Here is a 22,299-nt window from a genome sequence, read left to right on the forward strand (position 1 = left end):
ACAGGCTCGCCGCATAGGTGCGGAGAGAAATGATGGCTTCATGTCTTGAACCTACCAAAGGTCAGAAAAAGGCAGTGCTTCTGCGTCTAATTAGTTGATGCATGGTTCCAAGAGTATCCATCGACTAGCTACGCGTCACCCTCGTGTGGGACCTGGATATATACATTTCAGGGACTCCATCGAAATTTAATCGTTCCCCGTAGAGCAATGTACAGCAATACATCTCATCGGGTTTCGATAAGATCTCTGAATCGATCAATGAAATCTCTTAACTCCTTTCTCAGATGCTGGATCCACCAAGGAAGCCGTAGAGGTATGTAGCCTCCCTAGTGAAGTAAACATGTCATCGTCCGCCTCTCGAGATTCCCGACACTTGGAATAGCAGTATACCTATCTTCGCGACCCTTCCAATGAGTAATGATATCATGCATACTGCGAACCACGGCCCGCCCGCCGCGTGTTCTGTCACTTTGGCAAATCAACATGGCCCAGGTGGTGATCGGGCCAAAGTCAGAGCTCAGACCTCAGGTAGCTTCAAGCGAGCCTCGCCGTCGACGTCCGAGAATCACCAGATACCCAGACGCTCAGAGTCTAAATGGCCCAAGCCCTCAGGAATGAAACGGCCCAGGGTGTCTCTTCCAGGGGGACTTGGCCTTCAATCTACACCTATGTGTAGCCCAGATGACAATATGCAACATGCGAAGCTCGGAGCAAGGGGTCCTTGGATGGAATACCGGTTCCTACCAGTAATCGAAGCCATGTCCCGGGTAATAATATGCGGCAATATACCCTCTCATTGAAATTATCTAGCTGCGACTGCCGAGGGTTCGTATTCTAGCGGTCTGGCGATGAAGTTGTGCTGGCTGATCCTCAGCCAAGCACTCACAGAAAGATATGGTGCGGCCCTGGTTGTGCACGAAACATTCAAAATGTACTGCTTCGCGTGGCCTGGTCGCTGACGTGAGGATAGGACCCCAAGACTCTTTGGTCGGACACTAGATCTGGGACAGCATGCGGCGGCACGACCACCGGGTTGACGTAGTAGATGTCCTCTTGAGTGGCACTGGAGTGATAGTCCAGCAGCTGACCTACCGGGGCCGAGGGGAATGAAAGACGAGCAGCTACAGTCTATGGACTTTGATATAATTGGCAACAAGGTCCTTACACACCCGCCGTATCGTTATGTGTGGCAATGTCAGCCCAAGGCAATTGGCGAAAAGAAATACTCGAGTCAAAGAAGACGTCCATGGGAATCTCATGAAGATAGTAAATTTGGGTTTCATTTGCATAGCCCACGATCCATCATGGACTCGCGTGCTAGCGGTTCCTGGTCATCCTTTTTTCTAGATTCTGAAGAACCGTTCCCACCGTTTTTCCGTAACGTTCGCTCCCCAAAAAGACCAACACCGACGAAACAGACGTTGCTTAGCGCTTGCCAGCGGCCTTCTCCTGGGACTCCTTGAGAACCTTCTTGACGATCTTCTGCTCCTCAATCAGGAAGGCGCGGACAATGCGGTCCTTGACGCAACCGGCGCAGCGAGAGCCACCATAGGCACGGCTGACGTTCTTCTTGGGGCGGGAGATCTGAGCATACTCGCGGGGGCGGAGGGCGGGAATCTGTGCGATCACCGTGATTAGTTCGTTGAGGTCTTTTTTTTTTTTGTTTGAATCGAAGATTGTGCAGTGGTTGTGTTCGGTTTTGGTTATTCGGGTCATGTCGGTGCGTCCAAGGCGATTCTCGAAATTTTCATGACCCTTCAGTTTGTCCACCCCACGACCACCATACCCGCACACAACGCACACACAACCCAAAAAAAAATCAACTCAGGGGGGCACTCACGCCAGGGAGCTTGATGCCACAGTCACCGCACTTGGGAGCAGTGCCCTTCTTCTTCAGGTGAAGGTATCGGAGCTCACCACCGGGAGTCTTGATGATGCGAACCTTGTTGGACCGCGTGTTGTACCTATCGGGGATCATTCGTCAATACGTCGTTCTGAAAATCCTAGAGCTCGTCTCATCCGGTCGTAGTCGGGTCGAATCAAGCGTTCAAGAAGCATTGCTCGAGGGGAGGGAATTTTTTTTCACGTACGGGTTCCGGCGGCGCTGGAGAAGAGGGTCAGCATTCAGCAAAATTGGTAGATGTTGTTGCAATAGCACTTACGAAGGTCAATCTGTTGTTGGGCATTTTGACTGTGGTGAACCTCGGTGGTCAAGGGCGTTGTCGTCGTCGGGTTGTGAACGGTAAAATGTTCAAGTTGCGCGGGTTTGTGTGGGTTTCGCTCTAGCGCACATTTGGCGAGGTGGCGCTAACCCAATAGGGGATAGCGTCAAAGATGGAGCCGCCACCTCAAAGTTCGGCATCGCAGGAGTCTCGTCTCTGCTGTCGAAGTGCTGGTGTTGGTGTCCTCTTTCCATCATCGAGCACGCTCAATCTCTTGCGTGTCTTTCATCTACGAATCTTTATACATTTACAGCCACGTTTACCTAACGAGTCGATGGTTCTTGACGTGATTCGGACGCGACTTTGAGCCCAACTGACGTCTAGGGAGGGTGGGTGATTCCCCATCGACAACCACCACCATGGCATCTCTGCCTCCTCCCCCTCCTCCTCCAGGATGGGGCGCAGCTCCCCCATCTATGCCCCTGGCACCGCCGCCTCCTGGTTATGCCCCTACCGCCGACCCGAACGCCGCAAAATTTGCGCAGAAGAAGCATGAATGGCTGCGCACTCAGCGCAGTCGATTCGGCGAGAAGCGCAAAGGAGGATTTGTCGAAACACAAAAGGCAGACATGCCACCGGAACATCTACGAAAGATTGTGAAGGATATTGGTGATGTCTCGCAGAAGAAGTTCACCAACGAGAAGCGCAGCTATCTCGGCGCGTTAAAGTTTATGCCCCATGCGGTTCTGAAGCTGCTCGAGAATATGCCCATGCCCTGGGAGTCAGCGAGAGAAGTGAAGGTACTCTACCACGTCAACGGCTGTTTGACTCTTGTCAACGAGATACCTCGCGTTATCGAGCCGGTCTTCCACGCCCAATGGGCCACCATGTGGATGTCCATGCGTCGCGAGAAGTCTGACCGAAGACATTTCAAGCGCATGCGCTTCCCTCCGTTCGATGACGAGGAACCACCTCTTTCCTGGTCGGAGAATATTGAGGACGTCGAGCCTCTGGAGCCTATCCAGATGGAGCTGGACGAGGAGGAAGATGCGGCGGTCTACGAATGGTTCTACGATCACAGGCCCCTTTTGGACACTCCCCACGTCAATGGGCCAAGCTATAAGAGCTGGAACCTGTCGTTGCCGCAGATGGCCACTCTTCACCGTCTCAGCCATCAGCTCCTAAGCGACGTCGTGGACCAGAACTATCACCACATGTTCGACCTCGACAGCTTCTTCACCGCAAAGGCCCTCAACGTGGCCATCCCTGGTGGTCCCCGCTTCGAGCCTTTGTACAAGGATATCGACCCTAACGATGAGGACTTCAGCGAGTTCAACGCGATTGACCGCATTATTTTCCGTGCCCCGATCCGGACCGAATACCGGGTCACCTTTCCCCACCTGTATAATACCCTTCCTCGCAGCGTGAAGATCGCCTGGTACTCTCACCCCCAGGTGGTCTATGTCCGAACCGAAGACCCCAACCTTCCCGCTTTCTACTTCGACCCTGTCATTAACCCGATTTCGTCTCGTTCCGTCGCCCCGAAGAATATCACTGTCAGCCACGAAGATGAGATCTTTGGACCCAATAATGAGGATGACTTTGAGCTTCCTGGAGAGGTGGAGCCTTTCTTCGATGATGAGGAGCTCTACACTCAGGATACGGCCTCTGCCATTGCACTTTGGTGGGCTCCTCACCCATTCAATAAGCGATCCGGAAAGATGGTTCGCGCCCAGGATGTGCCGCTTGTGAAGCAATGGTACCTGGAGCACTGTCCGCAAGGCCAGCCTGTCAAGGTCCGCGTGTCCTACCAGAAGCTGCTGAAGACCTACGTGCTTAACGAGTTGCACAAGAGCAAGTCGAAGGCCCAGAGCAAGCAGAATCTCTTGAAGACTCTGAAGACAACTAAGTTCTTCCAGCAGACCACAATCGACTGGGTTGAGGCGGGCCTGCAGGTCTGCCGTCAGGGTTTCAACATGTTGAACTTGTTAATTCACCGAAAGAACTTGACATACCTGCATTTAGACTATAACTTTAACTTGAAGCCGGTCAAGACATTGACAACCAAGGAGCGAAAGAAGTCCCGCTTCGGAAATGCTTTCCACCTGATGCGTGAAATCTTGCGTCTTACCAAGTTGATCGTTGACGCCCAGGTCCAATATCGTTTGGGTAATATCGATGCTTTCCAGTTGGCCGACGGAATCCTTTACGCCTTCAACCACGTCGGCCAGCTTACTGGCATGTACCGGTACAAGTACAAGCTTATGCACCAGATCCGTTCGTGCAAAGATCTCAAGCATTTGATCTACTATCGGTTCAACTCTGGTCCCGTCGGCAAGGGCCCCGGCTGTGGTTTCTGGGCTCCTGCCTGGCGTGTCTGGCTGTTCTTCATGCGCGGTATCATTCCTCTGCTAGAGAGATGGCTTGGAAACCTGCTTTCTCGTCAGTTTGAGGGACGTCATAGCAAGGGTGTCGCCAAGACGGTGACCAAGCAGCGCGTGGAGTCTCACTTCGATCTGGAACTGCGTGCCTCCGTCATGGCTGATTTGATGGACATGATGCCCGAGGGTATCAAGCAGAACAAGGTCAACGTTGTCTTGCAGCACTTGTCTGAGGCATGGAGATGCTGGAAGAGTAACATCCCTTGGAAGGTCCCTGGTCTGCCTGCGCCAATCGAGAACATCATTCTCCGATACGTGAAGAGCAAGGCCGATTGGTGGATTTCCGTTGCTCACTACAACCGCGAGAGAATTCGTCGTGGTGCCACCGTAGACAAAACCGTGGCTAAGAAGAATTTGGGTCGTCTGACTCGTCTCTGGCTCAAGTCGGAGCAAGAGCGTCAGCATAACTACCTCAAGGATGGTCCTTATGTTTCGTCCGAGGAAGCTGTCGCAATTTACACGACCATGGTGCACTGGCTGGAGTCTCGCAAGTTTTCTCCAATTCCTTTCCCCAGTGTTTCGTATAAGCATGACACCAAGATTCTTATTCTCGCTCTCGAGCGTCTGCGCGAGTCTTATTCAGTGAAGGGTCGTTTGAACCAGAGCCAGCGTGAAGAACTTGCTCTCATCGAACAGGCTTATGATTCCCCCGGTACCACCTTGGCCAGAATCAAGCGTTTCCTCCTCACCCAGCGTGCCTTCAAGGAAGTCGGAATCGACATGAACGACAACTATAACAACATCAATCCTGTCTATGATATCGAGCCTATCGAGAAGATCACCGACGCTTATCTGGATCAATACCTCTGGTACCAGGCTGATCAGCGTCATCTGTTTCCTGCTTGGATCAAGCCTTCGGATTCTGAAGTGCCGCCGCTGTTGACATACAAGTGGACTCAGGGTATTAACAACCTGTCTAATGTCTGGGAGACGGCCGACGGCGAGACCAACGTCATGATCGAGACCGAGCTGTCCAAGGTCTATGAAAAGATGGATCTGACTCTCTTGAACCGCATGCTGCGCCTGATCATGGACCACAACTTGGCAGACTACATCACCTCCAAGAACAACGTGCAGCTCAGCTACAAGGACATGAACCACACCAACAGCTATGGTCTGATCCGTGGTCTTCAATTTTCCGGCTTCGTATTCCAGTACTACGGCATGATGATTGATTTGCTGCTTCTTGGCTTGCAACGTGCCAGTGAAATGGCCGGACCGCCTGCGAGCCCCAACGACTTTTTGCAGTTCAAGGACCGTGCCACCGAGACTAGACACCCTATCCGTCTTTACACTCGTTACGTTGACAAGATTTGGGTGTTTTACCGTTTCAAGGCTGACGAGTCTCGTGATCTGATTCAGCGGTTTTTGACCGAGAACCCCGATCCCAACTTCGAGAATGTTATTGGCTACAAGAACAAGAAGTGCTGGCCGCGCGACTGCCGAATGCGCTTGATGCGCCATGATGTCAACCTTGGCCGTGCTGTCTTTTGGGATATGAAGAACCGTCTCCCTCGATCCATTACCACCATTGAGTGGGATGACACATTTGCCAGTGTGTACAGTAAAGACAACCCGAACCTGCTCTTTTCCATGAGTGGTTTCGAGGTTCGCATTCTTCCGAAGATTCGCAACCAAAATGAGGAGTTCTCCGTCAAGGATAGTGTTTGGTCTCTGGTCGACAACTCGTCCAAGGAGCGCACCGCCCATGCCTTCCTCCAGGTCACTGAGGAGGACATTCAGAAGTTCAACAACCGAATTCGACAAATTCTCATGTCATCTGGATCAACCACATTCACGAAAATCGCCAACAAATGGAACACTGCACTGATTGCTCTTTTCACTTATTATCGTGAAGCTGCCGTGTCGACTGTCAACCTCCTCGACACCATCGTCAAGTGCGAGACCAAGATCCAGACCCGTGTCAAGATTGGTTTGAACTCGAAGATGCCCTCCCGTTTCCCACCTGCTGTCTTCTACACCCCCAAGGAGCTTGGAGGTCTTGGTATGATCTCAGGATCTCACATCCTCATTCCCACCAGTGACAAGCGCTGGTCCAAACAGACTGACACTGGTATTACTCACTTCCGAGCGGGCATGTCTCACGACGAGGAGACCCTGATCCCCAACATTTTCCGCTACATCATTCCTTGGGAGGCCGAGTTCATTGACTCTCAACGTGTTTGGATGGAATATTCCCAGAAGCGCATGGAGGCTCAACAGCAGAACCGCCGTCTTACTCTGGAAGATCTCGAGGACAGTTGGGACCGTGGTCTTCCCCGCATTAACACCCTGTTCCAAAAGGATCGCAGTACTCTCAGTTTCGACAAGGGCTTCCGTCTTCGTGCTGAGTTCAAGCAGTACCAGCTTATGAAGAGCAACCCCTTCTGGTGGACTAGCCAGCGCCATGATGGTAAATTGTGGAATTTGAACGCCTACCGCACTGACGTCATCCAAGCTTTGGGTGGTGTTGAAACTATTCTGGAACACACCTTGTTCAAGGCGACAGCTTTCCCATCTTGGGAGGGTCTTTTCTGGGAACGAGCTTCAGGCTTTGAAGGTTTGTGAATCTCTTTATCCCCTGGCCCTTGATCTATTTTGACGTGCTCTTCATAATTCACCTGGTATTGTCCCAAGATCTCTACTAACACATCTTTTTTTTTTAGAATCCATGAAGTTCAAGAAGCTCACGAATGCCCAGCGTTCTGGTTTGAACCAAATTCCCAACCGTCGATTCACTCTTTGGTGGTCCCCGACTATCAACCGTGCCAATGTCTATGTTGGTTTCCAGGTGCAGCTGGATCTGACTGGTATTTTCTTGCACGGCAAGATTCCCACTCTGAAGATCTCCCTGATTCAAATCTTCCGTGCCCATTTGTGGCAAAAGATTCACGAGTCCGTGGTCATGGACTTGTGTCAGGTGTTTGACCAGGAGTTGGAGCAGCTCGGCATCGAGGCTGTTCAGAAGGAGACGATTCACCCCCGTAAGTCTTATAAGATGAACAGTTCTTGTGCAGACATTCTACTCTTCGCCACCAATAAGTGGAACGTTACCCGGCCCTCTCTGCTCTTTGACACCAAGGATGTCTACGAGCCTACCACAACCAACAAGTTCTGGCTCGATGTGCAATTGCGATATGGTGACTACGACTCTCATGACATCGAACGCTATGTTCGTGCCAAGTATCTTGATTACACCACGGATAGCATGAGTATCTACCCCTCGGCTACTGGTCTAATGATTGGTATCGATCTTTCATACAACCTGTACTCTTCTTATGGTCAGTACTTCCCTGGTTTGAAGACGTTAGTTCAACAGGCCATGGCCAAGATCATGAAGGCCAATCCTGCCTTGTACGTTCTGCGCGAGCGTATCCGCAAAGGTCTGCAGCTGTACGCCTCCGAGAGCAACCAGGAGTTCCTTAACTCCCAGAACTATTCGGAGCTTTTCAGCCCGCAGATTCAGCTGTTCATTGATGACACTAATGTCTACCGTGTCACCATTCACAAGACATTCGAGGGTAACTTGACCACCAAGCCCATTAACGGTGCTATCTTCATCTTCAACCCCCGAACTGGACAATTGTTCCTAAAGATCATTCATACCAGTGTCTGGGCTGGTCAAAAGCGTTTGGGTCAGCTGGCCAAGTGGAAGACGGCCGAAGAAGTTGCAGCCCTTATTCGCTCTCTGCCCGTTGAAGAGCAACCGAAGCAGCTCATTGTCACTCGTAAGGGTCTTCTTGACCCCCTGGAGGTTCACCTGCTCGACTTCCCCAACATCTCCATTCGTGCGTCTGAGCTCCAGTTGCCCTTCCAGGCTGCCATGAAGGTCGAGAAGCTCGCGGATATGATTCTCCGTGCCACCGAGCCTCAGATGGTTCTCTTCAACCTGTACGACGAGTGGTTGAAGTCTATTTCTCCATACACTGCTTTCTCTCGACTCATTCTCATCCTCCGTGCTCTTCATGTCAACATTGACAAGGCCAAGATTATTCTCCGGCCTGACAAGACCGTTATCACCCAGGAGCACCACATCTGGCCATCTCTCTCTGACGAGGATTGGATCAAGGTTGAAGTGCAGCTGCGTGATCTGATCCTGAACGACTATGGCAAGAAGAACAACGTGAATGTCCAGAGTTTGACCAGCAGTGAAGTGCGAGATATCATTCTGGGTATGGAGATCAGTGCACCCTCGCTCCAGCGCCAGCAGGCGGCCGAGATTGAGAAGCAGCAGGAGGAGCAGAAGCAGCTCACTGCTGTGACCACCAAGACTCAGAACGTGCGTGGAGAGGATATTATCGTCACGACCACGTCACAGTACGAGCAGCAGTCCTTCGCATCCAAGACCGAATGGCGTACTCGGGCGATCGCCACCTCGAACCTGCGGACGAGATCCAACAACATCTATGTCTCCTCGGATGACATTCGCGATGATGGATACACCTATGTCATGCCAAAGAATATTCTCAAGCGATTCATTACCATCGCCGATCTTCGTGTCCAGGTTTCGGGCTATCTCTACGGTAGCTCCCCACCGGACAACGACCAGGTCAAGGAGGTTCGCACCATCGTCATGGTCCCGCAGGTCGGCAATACACGGGATGTCCAATTACCGCATGAGCTGCCCCAGCACGACTACCTGAACAACCTGGAGCCGCTGGGCGTCATCCACACGGTGTCGGGCAACGAGCCGCCCTACATGTCGGCGGCTGATGTCACACAGCATGCCCGGCTCATGAACGCACACCCGTCGTGGGACAAGAAGACCGTGACTATGACTGTCTCTTTCACTCCTGGATCAGTGTCACTTGCCGCGTGGGGCCTGACCCCTGACGGGTATAAATGGGGTGCTGAGAACAAGGACATGACTTCGGACCAGCCTCAGGGCTTCTCCACCAGTATGGGTGTGAAATGCCAGCTGCTCCTCAGTGACCGTGTGCGCGGCTACTTCCTTGTTCCCGAGGACAATCTATGGAACTACAGTTTCATGGGCAGCTCCTTTGGCAGTGTGGAGAAGAGACCCATTTACGTCAAGATCGATACGCCACTTCGATTCTACGATGACCAGCACCGACCCCTGCACTTCCAGAACTTTGCTGAGCTGGAGGATATCTGGGTCGATCGGTCGGATAACTTTGAGTAAAGGAAAGGTGGGCTCTTCGGTGTTGATTTCTCCAGGCGTCTTGTATTTTATGTTTCTTTGACTCCCTTTCTCTTGTATCACGACAATCATAATTTCATGTATTGAAGCGAGGACCGAGTTCGGAAAAGCGGTGCTTTTATGGGATGTTCGCTCCCATTTTCTTTGTATTTAGTATGGCTCATGTGGGCAAATGCACTACAGTTTTTCAAGATACATCTGCAGCTGAGTTACGAATGCACAGATCGCGATAATCCTCACGATGACTCCGCGCGGTTCAGGGATCCCCAACTCCACACAGAAGGTTCCATGGCCTCCGAAGACCACACGGTGATCCGATTGCGCGCTTACCACAAGGGTGAAACGGGGAGGCATCGGCCTTGCGCCACAGAGGCCCGATCCCTCAAGTTCTCTATGTCTTGACAATCCTGACAAGGGCCGATGAGGGGCCACATCGTCATTCCCTGTTCATCTTCCCGTGTTCAAACTCATCTCAAGATCAGGCTGCTCCTTCCTATTGCAAAGTGTTCCAGGGCCTGGTCAAAGAATTGGGACGGAGTGGCGGGTCGTATGCAGCTAAGTCAACATCCTGGCAACTTCTTCACCCTGAATCTCCCTTTCCACCCCCACTTGCCTTTGGGGGAAACCAAACCTTCTACTCATGTGTCGAATGTCGCATTAGTTCCCCGGTCAGAATGCATTCTCTCGGATCCCGGCACACTCGCAGAGGGTCTCGCAAGAGGTAAAGGATTTTGTCCTTCCTCGACCCTCGAATATTTGGGGACAAAATGCTGCCCCTAAGGACAATTTGACTCAATACACAGCGGGGTGTGCCAATCTCAAATGGGATTCATCGTTCCTCCGGCCACTGGATTGCTTCTGGTGCCTTTGTGATTGATTCTCGCATATCTTGGCACCCTAGCCCCTTCGACCCCGAGCTAATAGCCGGCCAATTTGCTTCTTTGGTTTACCAGAGCTTGCATGGATGATCTGCCCAGCCTATAAGCTACCCTGTCACTTCGTCACTTCATCCGCATACCCCCGATGTCAATCTGACGGGCGTTGCTCGGCTCTTGCCGGGCAGCGTACCTTCCGGTGCTCAGGTCTGCGCCCTGATGCTCCTCAGAATCTGCCCCGATGGTTTCGAGTTGGGAATCGCAGTGGGAACCCCTCCTTATTTCTTAAAGGTTTCTGACGATGTTGGCAGGGCCAATGCAGTCATTGGAGGGATGAAGGCAAAAGCGCACGCTTCAAGGGTCCGACTGAATGGTCCATGACCGTCTATGACAGGCAATCAATCCCTATTGGCAGCAATTCGTCGTCTACCTTTCCACTTGAATCCCGCGAAACCATCCCTGGCAACGCACGCTCCAGCTGATGAGTTTCGGCACAGACACCCTTTCACCCAGGCTGATCAAAGCTCCGGAACAAGACGGTCCTCGGTGAAGGACTTATAGAGAGTCACCTCCGCGGCTGCGTTTCTTCGCTTCTGTGACCAGATATCCTGCAATTTACGAGCTTTCATCCTGAATTATGCTATAATTTTCCACTGGGTTCCCAGTCATGATGCCTCTTTGACCTCGGGAATACCTAGCCTTATGTGCCCCTCCACTTGACCTTGATCAACTTGTTAAACGCCTTCTTCTTTCTCTGGAACAATTACCATATATTGCCATTCTTATGTGAGAGCACAGCCCTGATCTGTCCTTCGACCCACTCTTGGGAGCGATAACTTGCTCTGCGGTTCGGGTCGTTCTCTTCTAGCAGAACAGCCAGCCGGGACTCTCCTGGCAGCGTCAATGCATGTCCGTGATACTTTCGGACCCGTATCGAGACTTCGTGATCCACTGCCCTTCTCCAAACAAGCCTGACGACTATGATCTGATCGTGTTCGGTTCGTCCCCGTCACAGCTGTGCACCAAGCTGATGAGCGGACTTCCCTTTCCCTCCGAGAATACTCTCCCTTCCTTTGGCACGCACCTGACGGTGCTGCCTCATCCTGTCTGTCAGCCGAACAGCCACGATGAGCCTCAGTCAGCCTATGTGAGCGTAAATCAGATGCTCCCGCATCATCTGCCTCACTATGACTACGTGATATCGACTCCACAGGAGAGCAGGAAACGGGTCCGGTCCAGAAATGAAAACGACCTTGACCGTGACATCGATCGCAATATGAGAATGCACCAATCTCTCCCACCGTTGTCTATAGATGTCCCTTCAGTTTCAGCCACAGAGCCTCGACAGGTCTTGTACCCAATGCATGGCGACTACTCGACTTCTCACCCGTCCTCTGGTCACGACTTATCTCCGCCTATTTCTCTGTCCGTTCCGCAGCACCATCACCACCACCGTCTCCCTCCCCAGGCGCTGCTGGACTCCAGCCATGGCCTGGGTTCTCACTCGCCCCCGATGCCGGGAGTACCACCCAGCGTCGTGGGTCAACCTGGAATGCCCGAGCCAGCGCCAAGGCCCCGAGGGCCCAAGCTCAAGTTCACCCCGGAAGAAGATGCGTTGCTTATTGATTTGAAAGAGGACAAAAATTTGACTTGGAAACAGATCGCGGACTTCTTTCCGGGCAGAACAAGTGGCACTTTGCAAGTCCGGTACTGTACCAAGCTGAAGGCGAAGGATGTGGTCTGGACGGATGAAATGGTAAGCGCATTCCCTTTCTTGGAAGATTTTGACGTTGATCATAGTCTGCATGTAGGTACAAAGACTGCATCACGCAATGGATGAATATGAGACTGATCGCTGGCGTATCATCTCGGGAAAGGTTGGCAGTGGGTTCACGCCAGCAGCGTGTAAAGAGCGGGCCAGCCAGTCTAATCCGGGCCTTCATTACGGTTGATTTCTGTTTTTTTGTTTTTTTTTTTGGTATTAAATCTTCTGTATTCGTGACTGAGTGTGTGAGTAAATACCCTCGTTACGTACACTTCTTAGAATCTCTATACTCCAAATTTCCATCGTTCGACCCAGAGATTATTTTCAAGGTAGATTCTTCTCTGGGTCCTTCACATACCTCAATCTCTCCGCAATTATAATACTGACTGTATTATTTTTTTCGATTTCTTTTCGATCCTGTCGAATAGGTTTTTTCGATATATATTTGGCATAAAACTTCAGGCCCCCCCTTTCGCAAAGGTATGCGAAGTATCTATACTTCCATGCTGTCAGGCCCTAAGCCCTACCTTCCTAATGCAGCATGTTGTTTTTCTTAGTCAGCAGCTCTTTCTACCAATCAAAAGCTCCGAGCTCGCCTTGGACGCTGATTCTCCACAGACACCTCTACGAGCCAATTAGGGACCAGTCCGGGCCGGCTCGACTTCAAACCTCACCCAACTCATTCAGACTCTCCCCATCACCAAACTCCCCTCCACCCCATTCACCAGCTACACCTGGACAATGTTCCTCCAGCGTACCGCCGCTACCCTCGCGAGGCGCTCGCCCGCCCGCGCTTTCACCCTGGCTCAGCGCCCCTTCTCCTCGTCCATCGTGCGCAGTATGTGATCCCCAGTGGCCTGATCCGACCTCCTCCGACCTTACGCCAACACACGTCCCACCCGACTTAATTGGCATTCGGCACTGTTCACACAGCAAACAGCGATCTTGTTGTTTTCTCAGGCCAGCAGCTAACGCGAATTGTCACTCAATAGGCAACGAGAAGAAGTGGGCTCCCAAGGACGAGGGCAAGGTCATTTCCTTCGACGGTTAGTACACCCTCTTCGCCACTAGACGACCAATTGCTCCGTCTGTGTACTCGGCAAAAGGGGGAGATCCATTGAACTCATTGTTCCCGACTTCATACGCATTTTCACCGCATAAGATGTCAGAAACATGGATTGTGGGCCCACCCCGAGTCAAGTCACAACACGCCCGAGTTGTTCCCCAGGAGACACCGGAAGATCAAGTCGCTGACTTCATTCTTCCACTACCACAGAGATCAAGTCCGAGGATGACCTGATCCCTCCCGGTGCCAAGCCCGGTACCATCCCTACCGACTACATCCAGGCCACCGGTCTCGAGCGTCTCGAGCTTATCGGAAAGATGCAGGGCATCGACATCTTCGACATGCGTCCCCTTGATGCCTCCCGCAAGGGTATGTCAGCTTCATTTGGATTGCGCGCACTCTCCCGTGTGCCGTCATTATGGCGACATCCGAGAGCCGAGTGCTAACGGACTTTCGTGCAGGAACCCTCGACAACCCCATCATGGTCAACGGTGCCGGTGATGAGCAGTACGCCGGCTGTACTGGCTACCCCGTAGACTCTCACCAGGTTAACTGGCTCACCGTACGTCGAATGGATGCTCAATTCGAGAGTCTCAGTATGCTAATCCGATGACCCAGGTCTCCCGCGAGCGCCCCATCGAGCGCTGCAACGAGTGTGGCAACGTCGTCAAGCTGAACTACATCGGACCCGAGGAGGACCCCCACGCCCGTATGATTGAATCTTGATTGTCCTTGTGTTAACAACATTGAGCTAACATCCAACAGACGACCACGGCCACGGTCACCACCCCCCTCACGAGGAGCCCAAGACCTTCGCCGACTACGTCAAGCCCGATTACTGGTACCGGTAAATTAGGAGCGTTAAAGATTCCCGATACAGTGTAAACGGCCTTTGTCTTTGTCTGTATTCGTTCTTGTCTCTGTCTCTTTTGTAGAATAGTTCTCTAGTGGTTGAAAATGAGAGAGTGCCGGGGGTGTACTTTTGATCATAATTCTATTCCGAGTTTAAAACATTGATCACGGTCTAACACCACGACTGTAGCACGGGGTCTCCAGGGCTGTACAGTAATTCCAACGGAGCCTTCCTTGTGGGAAGTACTCCGGCATGTGAATCCATGTTCACGGGTCTCATTTACAACAGCACAGATTACATTGACTCTTCTTTACGATAGAGAAACGTGAGTCATGCAATTAATTTTTCATATACACATTAACCGCGTGCTTGCAATGCATGCAATGCAAATAACTAATGATTCATCACAAACGATCACCATGGCAATATCGGTCATTATAGCGTTATGGCGAGTATAAGCCAGACTGTAAACAAGCCTGCCCATTGAGCTCCTCGAAGATAAATAACTTTTGATGTCAGAGCATAATGTAACTCGAACTATAGAATTGTCCTAACGGCCAAAGTAGCGCAGTTCCACGTATCTCAGTGGAGGGTAAAGCACCGCAGCCCAGGAAAACCCAACGTAGTTACCCATCTGTCATTCAATCGTTAGCCTCGATCTACAAAACTGACACAAAAAAAGGGGGAAATCACTCACATCGGCACCGTAAGCACCAACCAGCTTCGCAAGCGGGCCAATATACCACACCTGAGCCATACACAACACAGCTCCAACCCACCCAACAGCAAATGCAATGAAAGCAGCAATACCAACAGGGAGCTTTTTTGGATCGCGCCAAGCAGCCCAGTTATATCCACTGCGCCAGCGGAAAATCGCAAACTCCTCGACGACAATGGCAAACCAGATAGCAACCCAGTAGCCCATCAACGCGAGGAAATTCGTGAAGATATCCGAGAGGTAGCTGCGTCCTGCAAGCGCGCAAACAGTGAAGATGATAACTCCAACCGTGTTCCAGATGACACGGGGGACTTTCTCGGCATATCTTCCCAGGATCTGGAAATCGACACCGGCGGAATATGTCGGCGCCACTGTATTGGCGACTAGGCCTAGGGCGATGATGACGGAGCAGAATTTGCCGAAGCCGTGGAGAGGTCCGAAACCTTCAACAATGAGGGCACCTTGGCCTTTTGCGTAAGCGGTGGCGTATTCCGGGTGAGCGGTTATACCGGATGCGAGACCGATGCCGCAGACTATGGCAAAGGTGAAGGAGGTGAGGAGGCCGGCGAAAGTGAGGCTGAAAATTGTGAGGCGGGAGGTGTGTTCAGGGTAGTAGACGAAAAAGTCTGCGGCAAGGGGGGGCATAGGTGATTGCTGCGCTGAGGCAGAGGGAGAAGAACGATAACCTAGGATTTGTTAGCAGTGCGTTCTGAAGTGCTGTGGTAAGATCGACGTACCTATTACCGGCTATAGTACGGGCGTCGCCTGAGGTGACTGTGTAAATGTCGAATTTCGTCGATGAGACACCAAATAGGATGCAGACGACGATCAGCTGAGGCACGAATGCGAACCTGTTTATTTTTGTTAGAAAAGAGACTGGCTTCATTACAGGATGTGTGCTGACCGTTCGTAGTAGTGGAAGGCTTGAATGCCGAATGTAGCCACTACCCAAGTGATGACTGCAATGATGACAATGCCTACGGCGACAGACATGCCTCCTGGCGAAACTGCAGAGAGAATTTGTCCACCGACGACACAGTCAATCAAGCAGTATCCAATCATCTGAATAAGATTTAGTAGCACGATGATCTTGCTGGGCCACCAGCCCATCGAATAGCGGCCGAATGCCTAAGGACAGGTTAGTCACATATCCCCATTCCATATCAGAATAGCACTCACCATAGTTCGGATGCCTGAAACGGGTCCCCAAGTAGCCACCCATGCAGCAACTAGAGAACCAGCAAAGCAACCAAAGACAGCGCAAAGCGACGAGTCCAAGAAGCTAAGTCCATACACCGCAGGGCCCAGCATTCCCAACGTAATATTGTTGGCCGCAAGGTTTATTGACACCCACAGCAGAAAGGCCTGCAGATATGAAACCCAGGACAGACGCTTCATACGCTCATCTGGAGCGACTCGCTCGATGCCTCGCGCCTCCAGGTTATATTCGACAAGCTGTTGTTCGAAGGCCCTGAGCAGTGAACCCATGCGCGAGCCAACGGGGTTCTTCCGATCCGTATTCTCAGGAGGATAAACCGCGTCATTCTTTTTCTCGTATACGGTTTGCAGATCAGGCTGGGGAGTCTCGTCTTTTTCGGAGCGCACCACTATGGTGGCGAGTTCGTTTTCGGGAGCCATACTGCGCGGATTGTCAGTATTTGCGATTTTGCAACAACCTGAGAGAGGGAAGAAGTGCGCATAAGTCCTTTCGCTGGAATTATCCAGATCAAGTTCAACCGTATGATCTCAGAACGGCGGGTAGCCGAACACCGGTCTTCATGCAGTTCAACGAAGTGTACCTTGATCAGACAATACCACGCTACTCGTTTTCATGTCTTCATGGTAGCTCAGGGAGATGTGGGCGTGTACTCGAGACGTTCTTGAACCTCTGTGAGAGGTCTGGGTGCCTGGATTAGTCACTGTGAAGCAACGGGTGAGCAACGGCGTCTGTCTCGGTGGCGGAAGATGAGAGATGGCAAGTACCTGGATAGAACAGGCAAGCTTGGCCTCACGCGACTCACGCGACGGTAAACCTGCAATATTGAGAAGGCGTCGGCTTTGCAATTGCACTTGCAACGTGGGATAAAAAAAAGTGTGGAGTGAGAAATGGGAAAGTCGCTTCCGCGGGGAAAAATGGGATCCGCGTTATCGGCGGTTTTCCGGTCTCCGTCGGCGAGATCTTCGCCGTATTTATACGTCTGGACTGTGAGATTGTACTGAAATGGGAATCATGTAGTATTGAAAATAAGAAAAGGCCCAGATCGCTGAAGACCACTGGCTCCATGTAGAGGCCCAACGCCCATGCGCAGAAAATAACCGGGTCGCGTATAACATCAAGAGGTAGTCGGTCGAAAAGAAAGAGAGAGAAAAAAAATCTTAGGAAACAAATAGAAACCAGATCACCAACTCCATCGGCCTAGTAAAATCAAAGGCCCCCGATGGCCAATGATGAGACGAGCATCGCTATGGAATTGCAGAATCCGGGGTACTACCAAATTCGTCAAGATGCGTGGGGATTCATCACTTCATCATGGTCATCAGATCTTCATAGATTCTTGAAGTGCTCTTTGGCGTATTGTTCACAGGCCTGCCCGTGTTAGAAAGACATTTCACAATTGGCATGAAAGATATCAACGCACCTTAGCTGGCTTGCCAACTTTCTGGCCGATGACCTTCCACTTGTTCGCCTCATATTCCTTGATCGCATCACGTAGCTTCATGGACTGTGCGTGGTTTAGTATCATGGTCAGAACGGGTTTACGCACGGATCATACCTCTTCTTCGCCAAACTCGGCGTAATGCATGTCCTGATGGAGGCGTAAGTGATTTTTCAATGTCGTCAGGGGTCTTATCGGGGTGTACCTTGTACCAGTGCTTCTTCACACTGCCTTCGGTGCGCGTAGGGAAAGTCTGCGCGTCAAAAGACACGGATCAGCCACAATGTCGCGCGGCCGGTCAACGGGTCGCGGCTCACCTTTGCGATTTCACTCCAGCTGCGACCGGCGTCGCGCATGGTCTTAAGTCGCTGCTCCTCCTCTGCTGTCCACGGGGTATTGGTGCGACCCTTCTTCTTGGGTGTGGCTTCGACTGCAGGCGGCATCATACTGGGATCACCTTCCATCGCGCCCGGAGTGGGCATCGGAGCGGCCATCATCGTGGAGGATCCTCCCGTAGGTGACGAGGGACGTTTACGTGATGTTGAGGAAGCCTGTTGAGGCTGTTGCTGTTGTTGTTGAGGGATGGGAGCGGCCGGCATGGGGATGCCGTCAAACGTCGGCACCCGTTGGAAAGGATTGATTTGTTGTTGGGCTAGCAGATGCGACGGGGCACCTGTAGATGCCGAGGTCTTGATCCGCTTGGATGTGGGAGGGGAACTGAAGCACAAGGTAAGACTGTCAGCATGACGGACCGGACAAAAGCTCAAAAAGAACGAAGCGCGACGCAAGTCCCAATGCCAAAGTCTCCCTCCCCCTGGAAGATCACAGACGAGGGACTTACGACATGGTGAAAGAGGCACACAATCACACGTCGGTTCATCGGTACATACACACACAGGTCGCGTAGGGGGATTAGCAGATCTGCTATCGGCGCGCCTTGGTCAACTTCCAAGGAAGTGGGCTTCGTTACACCAGCAAACAACGACCCAGGCGCATCCTAGGCAGAGAGATTGAAGCACAAGGAATAGGATCGGCAGAGACCAGAGCCAGATAGACCAAATAGAGCGCGCGCAGGGTAAAGGCGACCGGAGTGTTTAGCTCCTGGGAGAGGGAGAGGGAGGGGGGAAGAGGTCTGGGAGAGGGAGTTTGGCTCACAGGTCAAAATCGCATGGTCGAAGAGTCGAATCGGGGACCTCGAATTCTTCCGAGTATGGAGAGAACATGAGGCTGGAGGAAGAGAGATGGAGGGGGTTGAGACGGATGGGACTGGGACGAAGGTTACAAGAGGAGAAGAGGAAGAAGGAAAGTGAGCGGGGATGGAGTCACCTCATATCACAACGTCGGCAGGTAATAATAGCACACCAAGGACCTTAATCTACACTCCTTTTCAGCCTTGGAGTTGATTTGTTTTTTTATTATTTGAAAACTAGGAGCATGTTCTGCTGGTCTTTTATTGTTCGGAATCAAATAATATCATAACATATCGCGGAAGATTGATGGAGATGTGGAGAGTCTCCTCTTCAGGCGCAAAGGTTCTAGACCCCCTCAACCTTTCCAGCTCGCTCCTTTACTTACCCTGATGAATTCTCCAACGATCTACCACTCAACCTCGTCCCTCGGATCTCCCGAGCCCTTCTAATACATGTCTCCGGTGCATTCCCCTTCGTCCTTGGAACCCAGGTCTAGGAACCGATGAGCAGGGGCCCTGTCACGAATGGCTCGTGCTGCGCTCCAATTCGGGCGATGAGGTATGCACAAGCACGATGAGCACGTCCGGCAGCTTCCATGAGACATTTGGGCCGAAGACGCCCGCGAGTGGCCTATTCTAGAATCCGGTGACCCGCGAACTCTCACAACTCGTGCGAGGATGACAGCAATACGCCTGCAACGGCGAATGAAGTCTTGGAGAACCTGATCTTTGCCAACATCGTATCCAATAAATCGAGCCGCATTCATTTTGCCTTGGCCTCTAGAAACCCTTCTTTCGCTTCTCTCTCTCTCTCTCTCTCTCTCTCTCTCTCTCTCTCTTTCTCTGTCCAACCCGGAGACTTGGCGGACTAAAATCAAGCCACAGATTGAGCATGCAGCCACTGCTTCCAAATCCTCCAACCCCTCTTCTTTTCCCATCTGGCCACCGTCCGAACCCCTAGACGCGTCTGTATAGAGTAATGCGACTTTAACTCAGCCCGGGCTCAAAGGCTTAGTCTGATGAGCGAGCCAGTAGCTCTTGTATACTCGAGAGATAAGGCTGTCTCCGCTTTGGCCTCGCGTATCATGACCGAGTGAGATCTTTCATCGGGAAGAGGGCATAGAGCAGTGATCGCACTGGATGTCTAGCTGTCAATTAATGGTAAATAGTTGGAACGATCATCCGTAATCAATCCAAGGATTCCAGTATCTTGCATCCTGGCAAGGCAATGTGGCTGGCAAAGCAGGATGATAGAAGGGGTATCCATGAGCATCGAAGACGCCACCGAGTTGGATCGTACATATCTCTCCCCATAGACGATGCTGCCCTAGAAAGAGAGGGGCCATTTCGTCAATCTTTTTAGACACGGCCGGGGTCATGTTCGAGTGTAGATCGACCCTGAGCTCAACAAGGATGTGCGCGCATCCCTTGGAAGTCATCCTATGGACCAGTGCTGCTGGTCATATTCTAATTGAACCTCGAGCACATGTCTGCGCGTTCACATGTGGGGGTATTCGATGTCGTACCTTTGTCTCCACACGTGCTGCAAGTGCTGCAAGTATCTGATCGTTGTGGGTGCCGGTTCAAAATCTGGACAATGGGTGGCATGCCTGAACTCTGATCGCCAGATGACATGAAGGCTTTGTGTCGTACAATACGATGATCTACATATGCCAGTCACCCATCATCTAAGACATGATGAACCTTAGATCTGATCCAAGCCACAACCTTGGAACAACGGCGAAGTCGTTGTTTCTTGGGCCTGTTATCTATCCGTGACATAGTTCTCATATTGAAATTTTGGAATGGCTTTCCGTACATAGGCTCGGCATTCATGTGAGGTTAAACCCCCTAAATGTGGTTTTCTTTTCCATGTAGAGCCCCCCGCTTTTCCCCCCCCCAGATATATATCTAGATGCCTTGCGAGCAGGCAACTCCTGCAGTTCTCCCTTGAAACAGGACACAAATCTTGAAAACTTCAGAAGCTCAAAGACCTGCAACTAAGACCTGGTTTTGGCAGTCTATGCACAGAGCTCAAGACAAATCAACGCATCCAAAGCCGAAGCCATCCTGAAGGGCTACCACGGCTGACGTCAGCTCTCACGTGAGGACACGCGGCCCAAGCTTGTACTGATAACGAAGCTCCCTTTGGCTTGAGTCACTGTTTAAACATCAAGGGTTAGATCCAAAACCTCAATCACGTTTGCGATCTCAATGCTGCTGGTCCTGCACTGAGAACTGATCGATCTCTCGGATCGGTCCTGCCATCTACCCATCTACCTTCCCCGCAAACCCACCCATCCCTACCATGAAGTTTAACGTCTTTCGCGTTCTGGGCGATGTGTCCCACCTCGCTTCGATATGTGTCCTAATTTGGGCGATGCACAGGAACAAGAGCGCTGAGGGTAAGTCCTATCCCTGGTCTCCACATTCAGAGATCGCTAGTGGCTAACGTGGTGCTTTTCTCCAGGTGTTTCACTCCTTACACAGCTGCTCTATGGGGTCGTTTTTGTCTTTCGCTATTTGGATCTGCTCGACGGGAGTTCTTGGAACATTAAACTTGGAGGCTTTGGCACATTGTGGAATCTCAGCTTCAAGTTCTTCTACCTGAGCTCCTCCTTCTACATTGTGTTTATCATGATGAAAGTCTACCCGCGCACTCGGGAGCGGGAGAGAGCTTGGAAGCTTGGAATATATTCAGTGGTTGGATCCCTGGTGATGACACCTATCATGATGACTATCACAAAGGACTGGCCCTCTCAGTGGTTCCTGGAGGTACGAACGATCCTTTGCGAATTCAAAGCTTTGCTAACTGACCTCTAGTTCTGCTGGGCCTTCTCGGTCATCCTTGAGTCTGTGTGTGTACTGCCTCAGCTTCTGCTTCTCCGCCAAACCACCGTTCCCACCGTGATTGACTCCTACTATCTCCTCACATTGGGCTCCTACCGAGCATTCTACATATTGAACTGGTTGGTGCGTGGCTTCGGCAGCGAACACTTTTGGGATCCGATCGCCTTCATCTTCGGCATCGTGCAGACCGCCTTCTACCTGGACTTTGCCTGGGTATACTACTCTCGCCAACGAGTGAAGCTGCGCAACGGTGGCGTCGTGGACTCAGAAGATTTCAGCAAGAGCTGGCTCGTGAACCGCGTAGTTAACTTCCGTGCTCGACGCACCTCAGCTGATGAGGAACAGAACCTGCGCGATGACGAGGAAGGTGTGGACGGCCGCCCCAGCAACAACCGGTGGGGTGCCAGAGGCATTTCCATCGCGGCCGATGATACCCTGGAGGAGCACCAGGAGCGGCACCACGATGATGACGACCTCGACGGGGACCGAGAAGCTAGGTGAGCGTCATTTGGCGCGCGCGATGACCGCAGTGTTGGGTGAGTGACGCACCTCCGCAAGCTCG

The 22,299-nt window shown here is 51.7% G+C and overlaps 8 protein-coding genes across 8 annotated transcripts; 5 read left to right on the top strand and 3 right to left on the bottom strand.

The window, feature by feature from the left end:
* Window positions 1–1,425: 1,425 nt before the first annotated feature.
* N7477_000752 (60S ribosomal protein eL34) lies at window positions 1,426–2,186 on the bottom strand (the record flags this gene model as incomplete). Its single annotated transcript, XM_056962415.1, has 4 exons — window positions 1,426–1,617; window positions 1,841–1,964; window positions 2,091–2,104; window positions 2,163–2,186. The coding sequence occupies 4 exons, from the start codon at window positions 2,184–2,186 to the stop codon at window positions 1,426–1,428; spliced, it is 354 nt and encodes a 117-aa protein (XP_056827418.1).
* Window positions 2,187–2,581: 395 nt separating this feature from the next.
* Window positions 2,582–7,171, top strand: prp8 (U4/U6-U5 snRNP complex subunit PRP8; the record flags this gene model as incomplete). The annotated part of the gene is made up of 1 exon (XM_056962416.1): window positions 2,582–7,171. The coding sequence occupies one exon, from the start codon at window positions 2,582–2,584 to the stop codon at window positions 7,169–7,171; it is 4,590 nt and encodes a 1,529-aa protein (XP_056827419.1).
* A 103-nt stretch (window positions 7,172–7,274) lies between these two features.
* On the top strand, window positions 7,275–9,746 carry N7477_000754 (Pre-mRNA-processing-splicing factor 8A; the record flags this gene model as incomplete). Its single annotated transcript, XM_056962417.1, has 1 exon — window positions 7,275–9,746. One exon carries the CDS (start codon window positions 7,275–7,277, stop codon window positions 9,744–9,746), a length of 2,472 nt encoding a protein of 823 aa, XP_056827420.1.
* Window positions 9,747–11,546: 1,800 nt separating this feature from the next.
* On the top strand, window positions 11,547–12,479 carry N7477_000755 (SANT/Myb-like DNA-binding domain-containing protein; the record flags this gene model as incomplete). Its single annotated transcript, XM_056962418.1, has 1 exon — window positions 11,547–12,479. The coding sequence occupies one exon, from the start codon at window positions 11,547–11,549 to the stop codon at window positions 12,477–12,479; it is 933 nt and encodes a 310-aa protein (XP_056827421.1).
* Window positions 12,480–13,145: 666 nt separating this feature from the next.
* On the top strand, window positions 13,146–14,321 carry cox5b (cytochrome c oxidase subunit IV; the record flags this gene model as incomplete). The annotated part of the gene is made up of 6 exons (XM_056962419.1): window positions 13,146–13,242; window positions 13,397–13,450; window positions 13,681–13,839; window positions 13,932–14,032; window positions 14,089–14,179; window positions 14,236–14,321. The coding sequence occupies 6 exons, from the start codon at window positions 13,146–13,148 to the stop codon at window positions 14,319–14,321; spliced, it is 588 nt and encodes a 195-aa protein (XP_056827422.1).
* A 552-nt stretch (window positions 14,322–14,873) lies between these two features.
* Window positions 14,874–16,679, bottom strand: N7477_000757 (purine-cytosine permease family protein; the record flags this gene model as incomplete). Its single annotated transcript, XM_056962420.1, has 5 exons — window positions 14,874–14,957; window positions 15,021–15,727; window positions 15,786–15,892; window positions 15,946–16,169; window positions 16,221–16,679. 5 exons carry the CDS (start codon window positions 16,677–16,679, stop codon window positions 14,874–14,876), a joined length of 1,581 nt encoding a protein of 526 aa, XP_056827423.1.
* Window positions 16,680–17,586: 907 nt separating this feature from the next.
* N7477_000758 (SANT/Myb-like DNA-binding domain-containing protein) lies at window positions 17,587–18,544 on the bottom strand (the record flags this gene model as incomplete). The annotated part of the gene is made up of 6 exons (XM_056962421.1): window positions 17,587–17,628; window positions 17,681–17,764; window positions 17,816–17,848; window positions 17,904–17,951; window positions 18,016–18,415; window positions 18,540–18,544. The coding sequence occupies 6 exons, from the start codon at window positions 18,542–18,544 to the stop codon at window positions 17,587–17,589; spliced, it is 612 nt and encodes a 203-aa protein (XP_056827424.1).
* Window positions 18,545–21,195: 2,651 nt separating this feature from the next.
* Window positions 21,196–22,238, top strand: N7477_000759 (ER lumen protein-retaining receptor; the record flags this gene model as incomplete). The annotated part of the gene is made up of 3 exons (XM_056962422.1): window positions 21,196–21,292; window positions 21,358–21,662; window positions 21,711–22,238. 3 exons carry the CDS (start codon window positions 21,196–21,198, stop codon window positions 22,236–22,238), a joined length of 930 nt encoding a protein of 309 aa, XP_056827425.1.
* Window positions 22,239–22,299: the final 61 nt, after the last annotated feature.

Source organism: Penicillium maclennaniae (genome assembly GCF_028827695.1).
Source record: "Penicillium maclennaniae strain IBT 15551 chromosome Unknown utg000001l:1.0-3280838.0:1.0-3283122.0, whole genome shotgun sequence".
In the NCBI taxonomy this organism is placed as follows: domain Eukaryota; kingdom Fungi; phylum Ascomycota; class Eurotiomycetes; order Eurotiales; family Aspergillaceae; genus Penicillium; species Penicillium maclennaniae.